This window comes from Brachyistius frenatus, unplaced genomic scaffold (genome assembly GCF_029030835.1).
Source record: "Brachyistius frenatus isolate BFR_SWC_R1_liver_20210118 unplaced genomic scaffold, ASM2903083v1 Contig_3, whole genome shotgun sequence".
NCBI classification, from domain to species: Eukaryota; Metazoa; Chordata; class Actinopteri; family Embiotocidae; genus Brachyistius; species Brachyistius frenatus.
This window is the reverse complement of record NW_027210602.1, coordinates 7,737,798-7,756,852: the sequence shown is the minus strand read 5'-3', so window position 1 is coordinate 7,756,852 and position 19,055 is coordinate 7,737,798. Positions and strand designations below refer to the sequence as shown.

Genomic DNA, 19,055 nt, shown 5'->3' with positions numbered 1-19,055 from the left:
CATGATAACCCACAGTCCCCTTTCACCTCTGACACCCTGTGACAATCACTTCCTGCTAAAAGCAAACTTATCTCAGCCGTCCTGCAAAGTATAGCAGGAATGAGTAGGAACTTTCTTCTCGGCACTGCAGTGTGTGTGTGTGTGTGTGTGTGTGTGTGTGTGTGTGTGTGTGTGTGTGTGTGTGTGTGTGTGTGTGTGTGTGTGTGCGAGGTAAGAGGGGGTTTGGCTTTCATGCTTGTAGGTATGTTGATGGACACTCCTCCTCTGAGGCCTTCAGGGTATATTCACAGTAATACAACCATTAGAGTGAATTTGGGTTTCAGTTTGAAAAAGACCTGTTTGAAAACACACACACACACACACACACACACACACACACACACACACACACACACACACACACACACACACACACACACACACACACACACACACACACACACACACACACACACACACACACACACACACACACACACACACACCGCACATCGGCAGACGTGGGATGTGAGAACATATACAGCGCACAGAATGGTTCATCACAGTTATTTGTGGCTGAACTTGGGGGTCTGCAAATAGGTTTGTCATTTCACTGTAAATCACGTGAGTCATGCTCAGGATGAGGAAGCAGGAAGGAAAGATGGATTCTTGCCCTTTCAGCATGTGCAGAATGACCTTCCTCATCTTTACATCTTAAAACTTGTTTTTGCCCTGATATCAAAACATTACATTTAAAAAAAAACCTGTCGTTTTTCATCTTGTCAACTCAAAAGGCATAAAGAAAGATTTAATAATGTTATCATCCATATATCACCAGATTTGTCAGTTTTACTCCTTCTATATATTCATTTTTTTTTAGACTAAACAGGGATAAAAGAAAAGATAATAATAGTAACAATAGGAAAGAGGAATAATACATGATATTGTTTTAGCACAAAAAATTATACATCACACAGAACTGAAGTCATCACTTGATTGATGGTTGATCAATCATTACAATATTCACATAATGTAATAACAAGCTGCCACTCCAGTTTTAATTAAAGGGAACGTTTGGATTGGCTGGCTGTGAGCTTGAGCCTTTGTGATATAGTTTGAGTGGAAACAAAACCACAAGCTTGTATTTATGAAGGGTTTTTAACGTCACAGCAATCAATTGAGTCTGTGTTTTAAACATTAGGTTCTCATTCAAGCATGTTGGCAGAGAATCCAATGAAATGAAAGGGATCTCTCACTTACATATGGGCTCATAACCTGGCTTCAATTGATGTGTTTTAATAGTTTTATTTAGCAAATACATAAATGATCTATTAGCCATTGGTAAATTATTGATAAATATTTTCCTTACTATGCCTTATTGTAAAAGAGCTCCATGATTGTTGTCACTCAGCTCTAATAAAACACTCTGTACTCTCTCCCAGTGGGAAGAATTTAGTAGAAGCAGACATTATTCTAGACAGCTTGGAGGGTTCCAAGACTCACCCCATGCTGTGCCACAAAAGATAAAATGAATCATCGCAAGCACTGCTGGCGCTCGTTTGAGTGAGTGTGTGTGTGTGTGTGTGTGTGTGTGTGTGTGTGTGTGTGTGTGTGTGTGTGTGTGTGTGTGTGTGTGTGTGTGTGTTTTGACAGAAACCTTTGTTATAGTGGAAAAAAACGGATATTAAGACTATCAGTGGCATGAAAGCTACAAGCCTTGCAGCAGTGAAGTGGGAATACGCGGAGTGACTTTCAGCTGTTGTCTCACCTCAGCATGGCAGGATCTGGGCATGTGTTTGTCTAAGTGTTTTTGGCATCCATGAGAATGTGTGTGCGCACAGAGGGGTGGGTCTACGGCATGCACGCATATGTGTATTTTTAAACTGTATATGTACACGTATGTTTGAGCTTCTGGATTTTAAGTGTGCATGCAGGAGTGTGTGCTTCTGTTTTTGGCATACAGTGATCATCCCTATACATGTGAGTGTCTGTCACTGAGTGAGTGGGTGAGCGAGTCTGATCAAAAGTACATTTGTGAAATATTGCAACTTCCTGCATCCATTTCAAATTAAAAGCCCCCGTTTCAAATTAAAAGCTATATGGTGTTTCATACACAGTCCAAACAAATATTAAGTTTGTATTTCCTTTTAAAAGGAAGCTGCTGCTCCTGTGGGCACTGTACAGCCTACAAGTTAAATAGCAACTCGTACAACAAGTCACTCTTTCACACTCTTGTCCAACTTTACGATCTTTTCAGTCTCCTCCATACACACCTCACCTAATAACCTATATTCCCTTTTCCTTTGGTCTTTATTATTTACATAAGAATACATGTTCATCATGCAGATACACACAGTATCAACATCTAGTCATCCTCATGCACTGAGAAAATACAAAATAAAACCTTTTGCATTATTTTTTAGTAGGTGTGTAACTTAAGAGTGGAAATGTCCTGCATATATCTGGTTGATCTTACCAGTAGCCTATGTTTGTCTGAAAGATTAAGCTATGCATGTCTAAGTACAGTGGCTGATACAGTGAAACTGCGCATGGTTCATTAAGTCAGTTATGGCTCCTGATATTATGGTAGGGAAGTTATTCTAAAACACTTGTGTCAGCACTTAGTATTTTTTGAATACTTTTAAGTCTTACAAATAAAAGAAGCTGGAGCATTGTCTGGTTGCAGAAAATGTATCGGCACACGTATTCATCAGAACCACGTAGTCCCACGCACACATAGTGCTAATAAACCCACATTTTGAATAGACGCTGCACTGTGCATGGCTTGCTTTCTGTCCATGAATCATCTGCATAAACAGGATACAAACAAACCCAAAGCGTTTTCCCAAAAGTGTGTTTCCCTTCATTTGTCTGCGTTTTGCATCCATCTAGCTCGATGCGCAGGGGAAACGGTTCACAAGTTTAAAACCTAGTTAACGTCTGTGACTTTGTATAATAAGCCTGTTTATGCTTGTGTTCATTCAGTAGTAAATTGGCTAGTTACTTTTTTTTTTTTTTTATTACATCCTGCAGCAATTAACTGACCATCCATTCCCATGATCAAATAAGTGATTAGTGTTTCCTTTTTACAGTTCTTAGTACTCGACTTGTGCATTCACTGGGATGTCCTCCAGCAAGTCGTTGTAACGACCGTTCTTTGTGTTACGTATCACTTAGAGATGAATGAAGATGTTTTTTCGGTATCAAACAAGAGCCATCCAGTGATTCATTCTGGAGTTACTTCCATTATCACCAAGTAATACATCACAGCTTTCTACGTGTCCTCCAGTGTGCCACGTAAAAATGAACAGAGTGGTATTTCTTTTGTCAAATAGCACATAATCCAGCAGTAGTTCAAATGGTATTTTAAGTGTCAAATCACCATTGAATTCAGCAGTAGTTTGATTAATGACACTCAGCTATATATTTCTATAAAACCAGATGAAACTAATCAGTTAGTAAAACTTGAAGCCTGTCTAAAAGACATAAAGGCCTGGATGACCAAAAACGTCCTGCTTCTAAATTCAGACAAAACAGAAGTTATTGTACTTGGTCCTAAACACCTCAGAAACTCTTTCTGTAATCACTTAGTTACTCTAGATGACGTTGTCTTGGCCTCCAGCAAAACTGTGAGGAACCTTGGAGTCATCTTTGATGAGGATTTGTCCTTTAGCCACCATATAAAGCAAATCTCCAGAACTGCCTTCTTTCATCTACGTAATATTAATACAATCAGGAAAATCCTTCTTCAGCGTGACGCAGAAAAACTCATTCATGTGTTTGTTACTTCTGGGCTAGATTATTGTAATGTCCAAATTATTAAAAACCCTGCAGCTGATCCAAAATGCTGCAGCAAGAGTACTGACGGGATTTAGCGAGAGAGATCATATTTCTCCAGTTTTAGCTTCTCTTCACTGGCTTTTTGATAAAGCCTATAGTTAGGGCTGGCTCAGGTAGACCTGAACCAACCCTTAGTTATGCTGTTATAGGCCAATGCTGCTGGAGGACCTCGTTACATGCTGAGCTTCTTTTCTTTCCTCCTACTCTTTAACTGACTCATACCTCACCATCCTTTTCTCTCCCATAGTTTCTTATTATTATCTGTTGTCTCCATTCAGTTCCCTCGCTCGTGTGGTTTCTGTTTTTTCTTTTGCAGATGTCCCGTCATGGAGCTGCATGTCTCTGTCCTGCGCTTGTTGTCTCCACCAACAGTTCTTCTCTTCTATCTCTATGCTGTACTTTTCTCTCTCTGCTCTCCTCTCACCCCAACCGGTCGAGGCAGATGGCCGCCCACCTCTGAGCCTGGTTCTGTCGGAGGTTTCCCCCTTAAAGAGGAGTTTTTTTTCTCTCTTAGCTTATGTGGGAATTGTTGAATTGTTGGGTTTCTCTATAATATTGGAAAGTCTTGCTGTAAGGACTTTAATGTGTTAAGTGCCATGAAATAACCTGTGTTGTGATTTGGCGCTATATAAATAAAATTGAATTGAATTAATCACATCCTGGAAGTCATTCACTTGTATTTCCATTGTGCACCATGCAGAAGATACTGGGATGATAAATCCACCAAGTCATCAAGCTTTTAGCAGGCTGATATTTTTTTACTTGGATATTAGCATGTCACACAGCCACTGGGTTCACTAGTACTTTTCCTGGCCACTAACAAGTAAACAGACAGTTCACGAATGAATTTGAGTAACTGATCAACTCCCTCAACAGGAAGTGGGGGGTGATTAACACTAAATTCTGGCAGAATGAGGTTTGACGTTCAATCTCCAAGCTCTCCGTATTGTCACCGATGCTGATGAAACTTCCTCCTGCGAAAATGTAGGGAAAGCCATGTGTTTTAAAATAAAGAAAATGTTGGTGTGGATGTAGCCCAGTTGGTAATGAATGAGAAGGCCTATTTTGACAGTAATAAATGCCATAAAATGCATCCGTCTGATACTTCAGCAGGATAACCAAGATGTAAACTGTTTTTTCTGCCTCCAATATCACATCTTTGGAGGACAGTCTAAACTTTTGCCTGTTCTGTTTGTGCTTTACTGCATCTCGCATTGTTTTGTAAACTATCTATAGGTTCATACCTTCACACATACGACTAAGTAAATTACAAATGAATGACAAATAATACAAACATGACTGTGATAAAAAGACTAATACCTACTTCCTGTCACAACTACAAGGTTTTCAGGTGTGTGAGCAGTGAAAAAAGTGGAATTAGTCATTCCATTTCCCAGACATACATGTCTGTCCACACAGTGTTGAGTTGCTGTAAGATCACACCAGGAGATGCAATTAAAGCCCTAAAGGGATTATTTCGAGCTTTAAAATAAGTGTGTGTCCCAGAGGCATCTAACCACAAAGTCTAGAGTCTGCATTAAAAGGCAGTTCTGTGAAACTTACACCTAATGTTACAGTTTCAATCCCTTACAGCAGCCACCTTCTGTGTGGCCTCCACGCATGTCAGCTCAAACACAGACCACAACAATATCACAGGACTTAAGGTGTCCGTTCTCAAATGATGGCCTGCAGTATGTCTGAGCAACATAAAAAAAGGGTGTGCAAAATAAAAAGCAATGAATAAAAAGAAAATTACGAACGTAAACGGCAATAACAGCAAAAATTAAACAGGAAACCTGCCTGTATTGTGACAGCTGTGTGTATTTCTACTGAGTTATGTCCGTTAACACAACTGACTACTCTGTTGCTGTGAGTTTCTCTTTTTAAAAAACATTCTGTTGTGTTCTTATTCTGCTTCCTTTGCTTTCACAACTCTCTTCAATTTTAGCTTCTTTAAACAAAACACTTCCTGCATGTGTTTCAGAATAAAAGCCTTCCAGGGGACAGACGAGGAATTTGGCCCCCGAACTGCTGGAACAGATTTAATATGGAACAGATGCAGTAAAACGGTTAGTGCTCTAAATAAAGGCCGGTCTCTAAGAATAGCAAGGTTTTCTAATAACTTAAGAACAGTGTGCTGAACTTCAAGTGAAGCACAACTAAATGAAATGTGCACATTAGTTACAGTTCCTTGAAATAACAGCGCGAGGGAAAAAAGTGAGCTCTAAAACTGCTTCTAATTGCCACCTGGAGACAGCTCGGACTTCAAAAAAAAAAAAAAAAAAAAAAAAACTTTCCTCAATCCATTTGAGGGTTGATTGACACTAGAGAGCCTTAATGATTCCCCTGGGATCCTACACAGCTCTTTTGTGCGTCCATTTAACCATGATGTCATGCAGAGTGACTAAAGCAAGGTCCATCAAAGAGGAGAGAAATGGACCTTTATTAGTCCCACACAAGAAGACACTGAGGTCTCTCTCTCTCTCTCTGTGTCTCTCTCTCTCTCAAGCGTGTTGTGTTTTGGTTTGGTCTCCTTAGCGACGCTTGCCCGGACAAGACGTATTCCAAAGTAGCAGTTGACATCACCGCCGCCGCTCATTTATAACTTATTAAGCGCATGTTCCATTTCTTGTAAAACCTTTACACCTTGTTCACATTAGTGGTGTTTTTTTTTTTTTTTTTGCGTTAAGACTCCAGAACCACGAGAGCTTTGTGTGTGTTTTGAAGGCGCACTGCGAGACACTGGAGGCCTGTTGTTGGTTTAGGATTCTCAGGGAGGTTTCAGTGGGAGAGCGCAGAAGCCAGAGGGGGGACAGGCTGAGCCGCAAAATGGAAATTGGGAACCGGCAGTGGTCCGATGATAAAGAACCAGTTTTTCTGCAAAGAGCAACAGCCAGACAACTCTCGCCATTGTCACTGGAAGTGTAAAATGTGTTCCAACCCTTGCGTATAATCCCTTCCAGCTGCTTGGAGAGTTGCGGTGTCTGTGATCGAGGGATGGTCTGTGTTGTCAGTGAGTTCGCGGCCACAGACGCGACCATCGGCGGGTCTGATGCTAATGAGCGTGGCTGTGGCCTGGCAATGCCCCCGGACCAGATACCCGGGGAGATGTCTTGCCGTCTCACCCCTCATATGACTCCACAAAAAAAGAGACGACAAGTCCCGTAACGGCAGCAACCGCACAACAAAAGACAAAGTATGCATTTCACGTCACAGCCAAACTCGTCTTGTCAAAGTATGATTGCTGACAGTGTGTGGCCTTCTTCAGAAGAATGCAGATGCTTTTCTGATCTTGAGCCATACACACAGCAGACAACCAGGAGACACTGAACAGGCATGACAAACCAAAAAGTTTCTCCCTTAAAAGACAAAAAAAACAAAAAAACATAGCCACAGTTTGTCAGTGTGTGCGGATGCTTAGGACATAGCCAAAGGGGAAGTACTGTTGTTTGAGATGCAATAATTGGCTGATGATAAAGGATTGTCTCCCTCTTTACATGTGGTTTGGCTTTCGGAGGATGCAACATTCCTGTAAGAATGGAACTTTTGTTCATCCTGTCCCCGGTTTTCATCAAGTTGTCATTTGCATCTTTGATGTAGAGGATGGTTTAAACTCACTGCTTTTTATTTTTACCATATTTTTTTTATTGAAAAATACACAGTTTTTAAGGCAGAACCAGAGTGGTTCCGCCTGATATCCATCCGAATCGTATGGTTCCACGCATGAAATGTTTCCTGGTAGAAGAAGACGCTGCAGTTTATAGTAAACAAGCTGTTCTTACAATGAAGATAGTTTAAAATGACATAAGAAGTAAGGAAAGGAAGAAATATAAACAAGGCATAGCTATTTCTTTTGTGTGCATTTAAAATAATTAGGAAGAATAAAAATGACAGCTTATACAAATTTGTGAAGTCAGTAAGTGTGTGTCCATGCCTATGCAACGTGTGTGTGTGTGTGTGTGTGTGTGTGTGTGTGTGTGTGTGTGTGTGTGTGTGTGTGTGTGTGTGTGTGTGTGTGTGTGTGTGTGTGTGTGTGTGTGTGTGTGTGGTTAACATAAGCAGGGTCTTGTACTAGGCGGTTAAGTAGAGAAAAGGCTGAGCTGTGACCTCGTTCCAGTTAACTGCTCCTGAAAAAAATCAAGTCAGCCGAGTATTAAGAGTAAGTGGCATACGCCGCCTGACTCAAATCACGTCTCATCAGAAGTGGCGCGCCTCACGACCACAGGGGCAGTGCCACCATCTTTAACCTCTGAGCCACGCTCTGACATCCAACTGCTGCTCTCCACCCTCGCTGAGCAACAGTCTGAAGGACTCCACGCTCTCAGTCACGCAGACGCTCACTGTGAGGCGCTCCCATGACATTTGGGGCTGGGTGCTGTTGGATATGTTTCAACAGGGGCATTTATTACACTGAGTTTTCATAGAACAACTAAAATCACTTTTTTTTTCTGTGCCTTACATCGAGTATAAATATTTTTTCAATATTTTTTCTTTAAGTAAATAACAAAACTTAAAGTCTCCTACTTTGCACTTAGAAGATGTAAACAAATACATATAAAAAAATGGTTTATAACATATATTCAACACTATAAGGTAGTTTTACATAGATGCTTTATAAGGGGATACAGTTTGTCATAATGTAAAAAATATCTTTATGGGAGAAGTTTTAATTCTTGTCAAATACACTTTGAAATATCCTATTTGCGAACCACCAGAGAATATAATATATGTTCTTTAATAAACGTGTGTAAGGTTGCTGTACTGCCGCTTATAAATGCAAAATAGAGGGACTGAAAATGTTACTGGTGCAATACAGTCAGTCCATCTACTAGATTACATCTGTTGCTTTAATAAAACAAAAAAATAGATGAAGCAGTCTAAAATCTCAAAAATGAAAAAAAGTATTGTGGTTCAATGTCAGTGTGGTGTCAGATGAGGAGGGGTTAACTGACTAACAAGGGATACTGTTTAAATTTGAATATGTTTACCACAGACTGGCACTGTGAAACAGGTGGGGAGCTTTGAAGAGGGTGGTGCTTATTTTCCCGCCCTAACCCGAACCAATCCATCCTGAAACCCTTTGATGAAAACAGGGTTTTACAGAAAACTGTGTTCATTGTATTATTATCATTGTTTTGCTATCAATAATGAAATTGAGGAATTGCATCCGAACTAGTTTAATTTGTATACTAAGCCATAACTGACATCACTAAATGAGTGTCTGACAACTCAAACACTGTAATAAGAAGAGAAGCAGCAACTGTCGACTCTTTGAAGCATCTACCTCGAAAACCACCTGTTGCAGCGAACTCAGAACAATACCGCACTGTTAAAACACTAGAAACCAGCCATAACCCACAACTCAAGTTAGATACGTGCTGTAATTACTGTACATACAGCATCAACACAGTCACCACTGACAGACACAGCTGCAACGTGTTGTTTAAACTGCTATTAAATTTGGCAGCATTAGCCAGGAGGTGATGAGGATAAGTGAAAAAAAAAGAAAGAAACACCAGCACTGCTACAGCACATGGTACTTTTTTATGACAGCCATAATTACATGTGCTGTGTATTTACAGGCTATATTTGTATACTTATGAAGTTATAAAAACACTAAAGCTTATAGATTCAGATGAGGCAGACTGAGCTTGCTACCTAAACACCCAACCTGCATACAAAGTAAGCCACTGTGGGACAGAAACAGCAGCACAGATGGAAGTACTGGATTTATGGGGGTGGGGGGCTGAGGGGTGTGTGTGTGGGGGCTTTCTAGCAATGAAAGATTCTGGCCGCTTTCTCAAAGTGCCCCTAATCCGCTCTTAACTCCATTACATTTGGGACACTTTCTTTAAGAAGGTGCAGATATAAGCTCAACAATAGCGAGGAGAGCCCATCCCAAACAGCATCACACTGCTGACGTACTTTAACACAATTATCAACAAGCACACAAAAAAAGGGCAGCCGCATTTTTTTTTTTGGGGGGGGGGTAAGACAATTTCAATTTTAGATATGGCTCCAGACGGAAACTGGGCCACTGCAAGCTTTGATGTCTTAATTGTGTGTGTGTGTGTGTGTGTGTGTGTGTGTGTGTGTGTGTCTGTGTGTGTGCGTTTAATACCAAGAAAACCGAGGCTTATTGATGGAACAAAAAAAAAAAAACGACAGAGAGGAAAATAGAGAAAACGGAGATGATGTGACAGAGACAAGGAATGAAAACAAGAAAGGGAGACGAGAGGAAAAGAGGACAGCCGGAGAAAGAAGACCAGTGAGGGGATAGAGGAGGAGGTGAGATATGGCGGGAGAGAGTGACAAAAATGCTTCAGATATAGAAGGAAGAGTGACAGAGCTGAAGAGCTGTGGAATCCCAGTTGAATGGGCCTTGATTAACTGTGCCACGGGGTCAAAGCAGGGCCTCTGTCTGCTGGGGTCGGGCTGAAGAAAATCATGTGTGTGTGTGTGTGTGTCTCTGTAATTTGCACTTCTGAGACATGGGAGTGCAGTTTGTAAAGACATGATACACAGCCGGTTGTCTGGTTGGTTTACAGGGCAGCTGTATTTCTCTGTGATTTGAGGGCAGACACACAGAGAAACCTCATGGAGCCACATTACAGCGACGGAGGCTGCTGAGCGTGGATCTTTCTGGTTTCTGAATGTGTCAAATTTGAGCTTCACACATGTGGCTTAGCCCCAAACACACGGCAACCTCCAGGACTTTATGTGCTCGAGTTTCCCAAACTATTCAGACCATGCACCAAACCAAATTCTCCAAGTACCACTTCTCCCTGGAGAGAGCAAGAATTTGATTTAAAAAAATGTCCTGATTTAAGCATGCAGCAGCATCAGAAAGGCTCAAAAGAAACATGACGCACTTCAGCACTGAAAGGTTTGTTTGACTTGTCAGCTCCAGTGTCGTCTTTTTTCTCTCCATGATGTTGAAGACATTGTAGCCTTTTATAAATTCAGCTTATTCAACTTGTTTAAAGTATATTTGCTCTTAGAGTCCTACTCCGTCTGGATCGAGCTTACGTTAGAATCACGCCGTGTCGGACGTGACGTGACGTAATGTGGCTAAGCACGCGCAAGTTCAATTTAATTTAAATACTTTAAATGATAGACAGTTACTTTGACATCATTGTAATGTGATGTGTGGATGTAATAACTGTTGTCTTTATCAAAATGCAATTAAACAACAATAATTTGGACTTGGTTAGCTGGTTGGGGTGTAATTGTTTGCCCTTTCAGCAAAGCTACTGCATTGCAGCAGGTGAAGCACTGCAGAGTAGAAATCACTGTATTTGTTCATTTCAACGAATAGTTCAACATTTTGTGAAATATACTTGTTTGCCGTCTTGCTGAGCGTTAAACGACGAGATAAATATTGCTTTCGTAAATATAGTTAGCATATATATATATATATGTCTATATATATATATATGTATATATATATATATATATAGAAGAGGCATGAGGGAAATAGTGAGCCTGGCCCTGTCAGTAAGGGAAATAATAAAATGGCAACCGGCACTGCAAAAGTTGACTGAATAACATGATTAATGTCGTGTTTGTGCAATGTTTTTTTAAACCAAAGTTTAAAATGACAACTTGCAATTTTCCAAGGGACAATACAGATAACACAAATGGCCCATGAAGACACCTTAAAAACACACTTTTTTCCTTGTTGTCTCACTAAACATTCCTCCACAATGTCAGTTTATGACTTTCAGACAGAGTTCGACCGATATCATATGTGATTCTATGTCATTCAGACACACTATCGTATCCAGAGAGCTCATAGTCTAACTCGAGATGAATACGGTCAGATTTATAAAATGCCTGCCACCAGTTCCTGGTTTGTACATGTTACTGTTTCATTTATTATAAATGTGCATGTCTGTGTTTGTTTATGCACCTATCATGGCTACGAAGTAAATATGTATTCACATACCAAATCTTTGCCTCTAACTCAGGTATTCTCTGCTATACAGACTCTGGCTCTGCAGGAAATACGTGTAACCTTGACAAGACCAAATACCTGAATAACTTTCCCTACGCTGTCAGAATGTGCATCCGTCTGTAAGCATCTGTACAATGTTACAATGAAAAGCATGCTTTTGTGTGTGTGTGTGTGTGTGTGTGTGTGTGTGTGTGTGTGTGTGTGTGTGTGTGTGTGTGTGTGTGTGTGTGTGTGTGTGTGTGTGTGTGTGTGTGTGTGTGTGTGCGTGCGTAGCAGCATACATGTCTGTGAGTCTGTTACTGGCCTTACCTGGGGGCTGACGCTGGGGCCGTAGCCCATGCCAGGTGAGTTCATGGAGTGGGGCCCCATGGGTGAGCTAATGACGGAGAAGGGGGAGGCCAGGCCGTTCATGGGTGAGCTCAGCGTGCTGATGGGTGAGTGGAGAGAGCCGGAGGGCCCCATGGACGTTGGGCTGAGCAGAGACGGGTGCATCCCCCGGTGGGATGTGGGCGAGCCCAGCGGTGAGGAGGTCACATGACCCGACGAATCTGTGCATATATAAAAAATAAATAAATAAAAAAAATCAGTAGGTGGCCTTCTTTTTCTGTGTTGTCCTTGTCGTCATGGCTACCACTGTTTTTTACATGATAAAATTCAGTTCAAAATGAGATGGGCCAAACCCGGTGCACCATAACACTTTGCAATTTCAAAATAAAACGTTTAAAAACAAAAAAAATTCACAAACACGTTTAAAAAAAATGTTTCACACTTGGGCTAATTTGAGTTTTTTTCCTAAAGAGAGTAGTTGGCACCAGCCGTTTAACACATCTGGTGAAGTGTGAACGCGGTTGTTGAATCTGAGCGTCTTCCAGAAAGAAAAAAAAATCGCCAATTCAGCAAAAAACACCAGAGACAAGTAAATCCAACAGAGCTCATAGTGGAGAAACAGCAGAAACTAACGGCAGAGCTGAGGCCGACGGCAACTCTGCCCCTCAAACTACAAAAGTGCTTCCCTCAGGGATCCCGGAGGTCAGGATGCACGGTACTGTATATCTATAATGTATGCGCCTGATGGGTTGGGTAGTGAGCTCAGGAGAATGAAAAACATGACCTTGCACTAGAGCTGAGGAGAAAACTGCGGCGAGACTCGAGACGGAGAGAGATAAGGTCGCATGTACCAGAGCCCATCTGCTCTTCCCGTCTTTCGTCTCCCTCCCAGGCTCAGCACGAGTCTTTACCAAGACGAAGCGGGCTATCTCCCCATCAGCTGTCAACACGGAAGATATGAGGCAGACAGGAACGTGAGCAAAGAAGTCCTGACATACCGCGGTGAGTCACTGAGGCTCCGTTGACGGGAGTCGCATGTGTACTGATAACAAGTCTCTCTCTCTCCGTCTCCACTTTCAACACCGCCGCTCACTCGCTCTCTCTCTCTCTTACTTTCCATTCATGATCGTGTCCGTCTTTGCTCCTGTCCCCTCTTCGTACTCTGACCCTCTGCTACTTCTGTCTCCTCGACTTTCCATAATAGAGCCCTACTTCCATTCTCCTGTGTGAGTGTCTATTAAAGGGCGTCGCCGGCCGTTCAGACTGTGAGGAACTTGAGATTTCGGGCTGTGGCGTACGCAAAGAAACTTGACTTGACTCTTGAAAAGTACAAATTGCATTTCAGCTTCATGAGCATTAATCTATTCATCTATAAGCAGTTCTTTTTCAAGCTGTAACAATTAGTTGAACGCCATTAAACTAATCCAAGTTCTGTTCTGATAACTGATTGAGTTGGCTTTTAAACATTATGCCAAACACTTGATGGTTTCAGCTTCTTTTATGTAAAGATTTAGTACTTTTCCTCATCTAACTTTATAGTAATTTAAATAGTTTTCAGACTTTTGGCCAGACAAAAAGTCTCCGAAGTTATTTGACTATTTGAGAAAAAAAAAATCCCCAGATTAATTGAAAATGAAAATAATTCTTAGTTGCAGTCATAATTATTATAACAATTGTTTATCTTGCTGCCTGGTGTTAGATGATGTGTAACATGACGTCAGGAATTTAAGAGCAGAAACAATGGGCACACCAGCTTTACGAGAGGAATCCATGTGATGAAGTGTTTTGTTTTCATGAATACAAATAATATTCCCGCCTAGTTATATAATCTCATAACAGTTTTTCTGTTCATCCCGACAGCTGGCATGAGGCAGCCGAGGCTCACCTCGGTTAGTCTGCTGTCCTAAAATACCCTGCTTTTACATCCTGTCCTATTTAGACTCTACAACTTTGCTCCGACTGCAGCGGGGACATGGCCTCTTGTTATGTAATAACTTGGAGTGTGGCTTGTCTGTCACACTCCCATGTTTCATAAGGTTCCTCGGTTTGTGTGAAGCGGGATAAAACTGATGGATGGCTCAATTAGTTGACAGCTGAGTAACAAGTTCGGTTCCCAGCGATGTTCCTGTTCATCCCAGCTGTCTCTGCAGGATCTTTTTTTTTTTTGTGTGTGTTCTTTGAGGTGTATTCCTGTTCTAAAACCTCTTGTGAACGGAGGACAAAAAAGGGGATTCTTCCCCATCTTTCTCCATGTATCTGTAATCCTCTGAGCACCAACCTAGCTGCCAGCTGATCCAAGCCAAGCCAAAAACTTCTTGAACATCCTTCTTGCCTCATGAACACTTCCTGTAAGCACACACACACACACACACACACACACACACACACACACACACACACACACACACACACACACACACACACACACACACACACACACACACACACACACACACACACACACACACTATCCTTCAGAAAACAAACATCCTTCTTAATAAAAGGGCTAACAACAATCTCTACATGTTGCTGTATTAGTTTAGTGTTTAATCCTCTGACTGACATCCCCCGAGCTGATTCCATCTGATTCCATTTAAAAAAAAAAAAAAAAAATTGCACCCACACACATAATTCCTGAAAAAAAATGAAATAAAAAAAATGAAAAAAGAAGATCTCCCTGAGCCAGCAATTCCCATAACCCTTTGCCAATTGGGTTTTAATTCAGACAGATAAAGCAGGCTGTGGTATTAGGGTTGCCAATCTGCCATTGTAGGTCTCAGCAGGAGGTGAGAGCTCTGCTGACAGAGTCCCAAGAAGGCCTCACCTAGAGGGGGATGACAGAGACAGGCTGGGAGGTGTTGATGTCTCTCTTTATCCCATTCACTCCAACTTTCTCTTCCACTGTGAGGAGCAGGGGAACGACCGGAGAAGAACATTTACTCTCTCTGACGTCCTAGTTCCACATGACTGAAGCATGCTATGTAGCTTTGTGGTAACACTGTATGTGGATGGTCTTGTTTGGGCAAAGCTCCCAGAATATAAAGATTTATCATAGCAGTGTGTGTGTGTGTGTGTGTGTGTGTGTGTGTGTGTGTGTGTGTGTGTGTGTGTGTGTGTGTGTGTGTGTGTGTGTGTGTGTGTGTGTGTGTGTGTGTGTGTGTGTGTGTGTGTTTGCGTGTACGTGTTTGTAATGTTTATTCTTGTTTGAGTTGGGTTGCCAGTGTCGGATTACAGCAGGATGAAAAGGACTCTGTCCTAATCTTCCCCGGAGAGGAAAGGAGAAGGGGAAATTAGAGGAGAGGAGAGGAGACAAGGAGAGGAAACAAAACATATGTATTAGGATAGTAGAAGGGAGAAAGCGCAAAAAGGATTGGAGAGGAGAGGAAACGAGGAAAAAGTACTAATTAGGATAGCAGGAGGAATGGAAATGAGATGCGAGGTGAGGAAGAGGAACAGGAAGAGGAGAGAGGAGGAGAGACAAGAAAGGGAAGAAGAGAAAAGAAAAGGCCAAGCTGCACAATGAGAGAATTAAAATGACAGAAAAGAAAAGAAAAGAAAAGAAAAGAAAAGAAAAGAAAAGAAAAGAAAAGAAAAGAAAAGAAAAGAAAAGAAAAGAAAAGAAACATACTGACACTTCTTCCCATATTTCATCACAGAGCAGTTTTCATCTCACCCTGTTGAACTGGAAAGTAAAAGATGTTTTATGAGCAGTCCTGAAAAAAACACAACGAGCTCTGGCAGCAGTTTGCACTACCTGAAAGTAGCATTAAATAAACATACTTGCAAGATTAGATAAGAGTTTGTAAGGCGAATCAGTGAGCGAGGGCAGGGAAGAGGAATAAAAAGTATTAAAGCATCCAAGAAAAGGGTGGCAGCTGTCCAGCTTTCCCAGATATATATATAAAGGGAAAACAAATATACAGCAAAAAAGGCTGATTTGAGCTTAAATAGGGGCCGAAAACGTCTCCTGAGCGGCGCTCCTTCTGCCTGTCAATTGGTCCGGATAGCTGCGCACACAAAAACACAACTGACAGCAACAAATAAGCAAATTAGGACCCATCTCACCGGCAGCTACAGACCGAGTTCCTCACTTATCGCCTCTGTACTCCATTCAAGCATCTCCCATTTCTAAACAATGCCTCCCTCCCCTCCTCTCCCCTTTCTTGCTCTTTTGTTCTGCCGTTAGGTGAGATTACACAGAGGACATTTCCCAATTTATGCTCTGGCTGCTGCTGCTGCTGCTGCTGCTGACTTGTGTGTTTAGAATATGATAAATGGATGATTCAAGATGAGAGTGGATGAAAGGAGACGGTCTTCGACGTGAAAACAGCAGCACGTGGCGCTTCTTCTCCACTGGCTGGAAACAACCTGTTTACATTCGTCTGACAGGTGAACTGCTGCTGGTCCTGATTAATGGCCGCCCTTTGCAGAAAAAAAACTACACCATTTGTCATTTGTTCAACAGCAAAACAGAAAATAGTACAAAGCCGTTGGGAGTTTGCTCGAGAATGAAAGCGAAAGGAATGTTAGAAGCTGCACGGTTCCGGTCACGGAAAGACGGGACGGGTCGCAGGTACGAGCCGGGCGGCGGGGTTTGCAGCGAAAAAGCCGTCTTGTGCAAGTTGTGCAAAGCTCTTCGATTCTCTTCAAGTGTGGTTTAAACAACACACACTCAACATTAGTCTTTTTTAAAAAAAAAAAAATTTTAAAAGGTGTTTAACTAAGCTTACTCTTAACCGGTACCTTCATGGTGGTCAAGGACGATGTTTTCGGGAGACACTAACAATCTTCTTTGGCACTTTGAGGAGGTTGTGTGCTCTATAGTTCCAGTGGTACTCTGGTCGGTAGGAAGGAGCATGTCCTGAGACAACACAGCCAAAACAGAGCCTGCTGAAAGACACAGAAACCTGCCTGGTTTTCCATCTCTTCTCAATTCTTTTTGAGTCTGCCTTCCCCCGCGCTCTATCGACTGTGTGAGTCGAGCGAGACACAAAACTTGACTGATAAAAGGAGACACGACTGTTTGGTCTGAAACAAATGCTCCGACGTTTCCTCGTTTCTCTGAAACTACTGGTTCCCAATTGGGGGTTAACAAACGCACACACACAGAAAATGAAATAAATATGAACCTTTTTATGAGATCTTTTTTTTACAAACAGATTTCTATGCCTCAGCTTGGCATTTTCACAATGTTATAGCAGCTTCATCTTCTAGAGTCATGCTTTTTTATGTTTTCTGTATCGGACACTTGTATTTTTGGGGACTTTTTTTTTCTAAAAGTACGACCTGATTTAACTTAAACTTCTCGTGCAATACTCCGGATCAATTTGGCTTCTTAGCACACAAACGCAACTAACGTATAAGAAAACCCAACCATCGTAAACATCCGATTCACACGTGACACTCGTGACGGAAGCTTCCAACCCAGAACGATGAGGAGCCGCTGCTCCCACATGAAGCCTCAGAGAGACTGCGAATGACTCAGCTGTCTGCAGAGCTCACGGCGACAGTCGCGTTCCCCGAGCAGCCCATGAGCTCCCGTTGCCTCCGCCACCGGCGAAGGATGATGCATTATGGATGGGGAAAGTGCACCGCCGCACCCCCACGACGGTCCGAACCATCCTGAGAGCAGATGAAACGCATGAAAAGCGCGTCCGCCTTTCCGTCGTCGGCCGGTGGTCTCGCGAGCGACGTCTGCGGCGTCACGCGTTTGCTCCCCGCCCGCCCGGCGTCTCTTTCACCCGACGTCCGACTCCGTTTTGCCTTTTTTTTTTTTTTTTTAAAACGCATTCACGCTCGTAAGTACGTGACCATACAGATGCAGACAGATGCTCATTTTTCACTCCGTGGCTAACTCTCCTCTATTATTCATCCACTCGGGCCACAGTGGAGAGTTAGCAGAACACGAGGGCGTGTGATGCAGCAAAAAACTGAAAGGGAGAGCTCATAAATCTCAGCAAATCGCACACTTTATGTCCAGTTGCCGTTAAATCTTTTTAATCATGAGCAGTGGAATTGACTGTCAAAAGGCATGAATCATAATGTTCTGTGTTTGGGCTCACAAAAGGATGCATACAATACTGCCAGTTCTAGGTTAATAACCCCTATAGCTCCCGTCCAATCCCACATTCTGGAGAGACTTTGTTAGAAAACACATAAAGAATAAATCCATACAGGCTCTGTGCAGATCCCTGCACAGACAATGTGTTTTCTATACCACCCTGCTGGCAGTGGCTCAGCAGAGGGATGATGGCATTGGTGAGACAGCAGCCAGGAAAAACAAAACAACAAAAAAAAAAAACGATCATTTCATGGATTGACTTTGGCGTAAATGAAGCAGTCATGAGTCACTTGCACCGACGCTGCAGTGCATTAGCAAACCAGGGCAGCTCAGAGAGAGAAAACGGGATGGAACCACAGCCTGTCAACAACAACAGAGCCCCCCCTCCTTTTTAGTTTTTCTTGTATTGATTTGAGGCAACAAACACATTTATTTGTATTATTATTATTATTATTATTTACAGTGACGTTTTAGGAGAGGAAGGTGAGTCACTTTTTTTTTTTTTTTTTTTTTTTTTTTTTTTTAAGAGCGCAGCGTCAGAGCACAGCCGGGATAGAAAGCGAAGTCATTAGCAATTCTCCGGATGTGTTCAGAGGAAGAAGAGAGAAGACGGGGGGGGAAAAAAAGATTCAGCTAAAAACCCAGGAGATTCAGTGGCTTGCGTAAAAAAATCCAGAGCCCAAAATACCGCAAGAGTCGTTATAACAGCTTCATTTGCGTTTTTACCACTGATGTCTATATCACCATGACGACAGCAGACTGCTTTTGTCTGTGCATGTTTCTGTGTTTCAACAATTAGATCATATATTCATCAGCCTTTCACTTTCATTATCTCCCTTTCTATCTGTCAAGTTAACATGTCTTGCGCGTGCGTGCGTGCGTGTGTGTGTG

General features: G+C 42.1%; 1 protein-coding gene across 4 annotated transcripts in view; it reads right to left on the bottom strand.

Moving 5' to 3' along the window:
• rxraa (retinoid X receptor, alpha a) overlaps positions 1-19,055 on the bottom strand; it is a 105,119-nt gene that overhangs the window by 29,548 nt on the left and 56,516 nt on the right. For 2 of the 4 annotated variants that reach the window (XM_069705212.1, XM_069705227.1), the window contains exon 3: positions 12,077-12,324. In XM_069705212.1, coding sequence (XP_069561313.1) covers positions 12,077-12,324 — 248 coding nt within the window. The remainder of the gene's footprint in view (positions 1-12,076; positions 12,325-19,055) is intronic. The other 2 variants (XM_069705221.1, XM_069705233.1) reach the window with 1 other exon arrangement.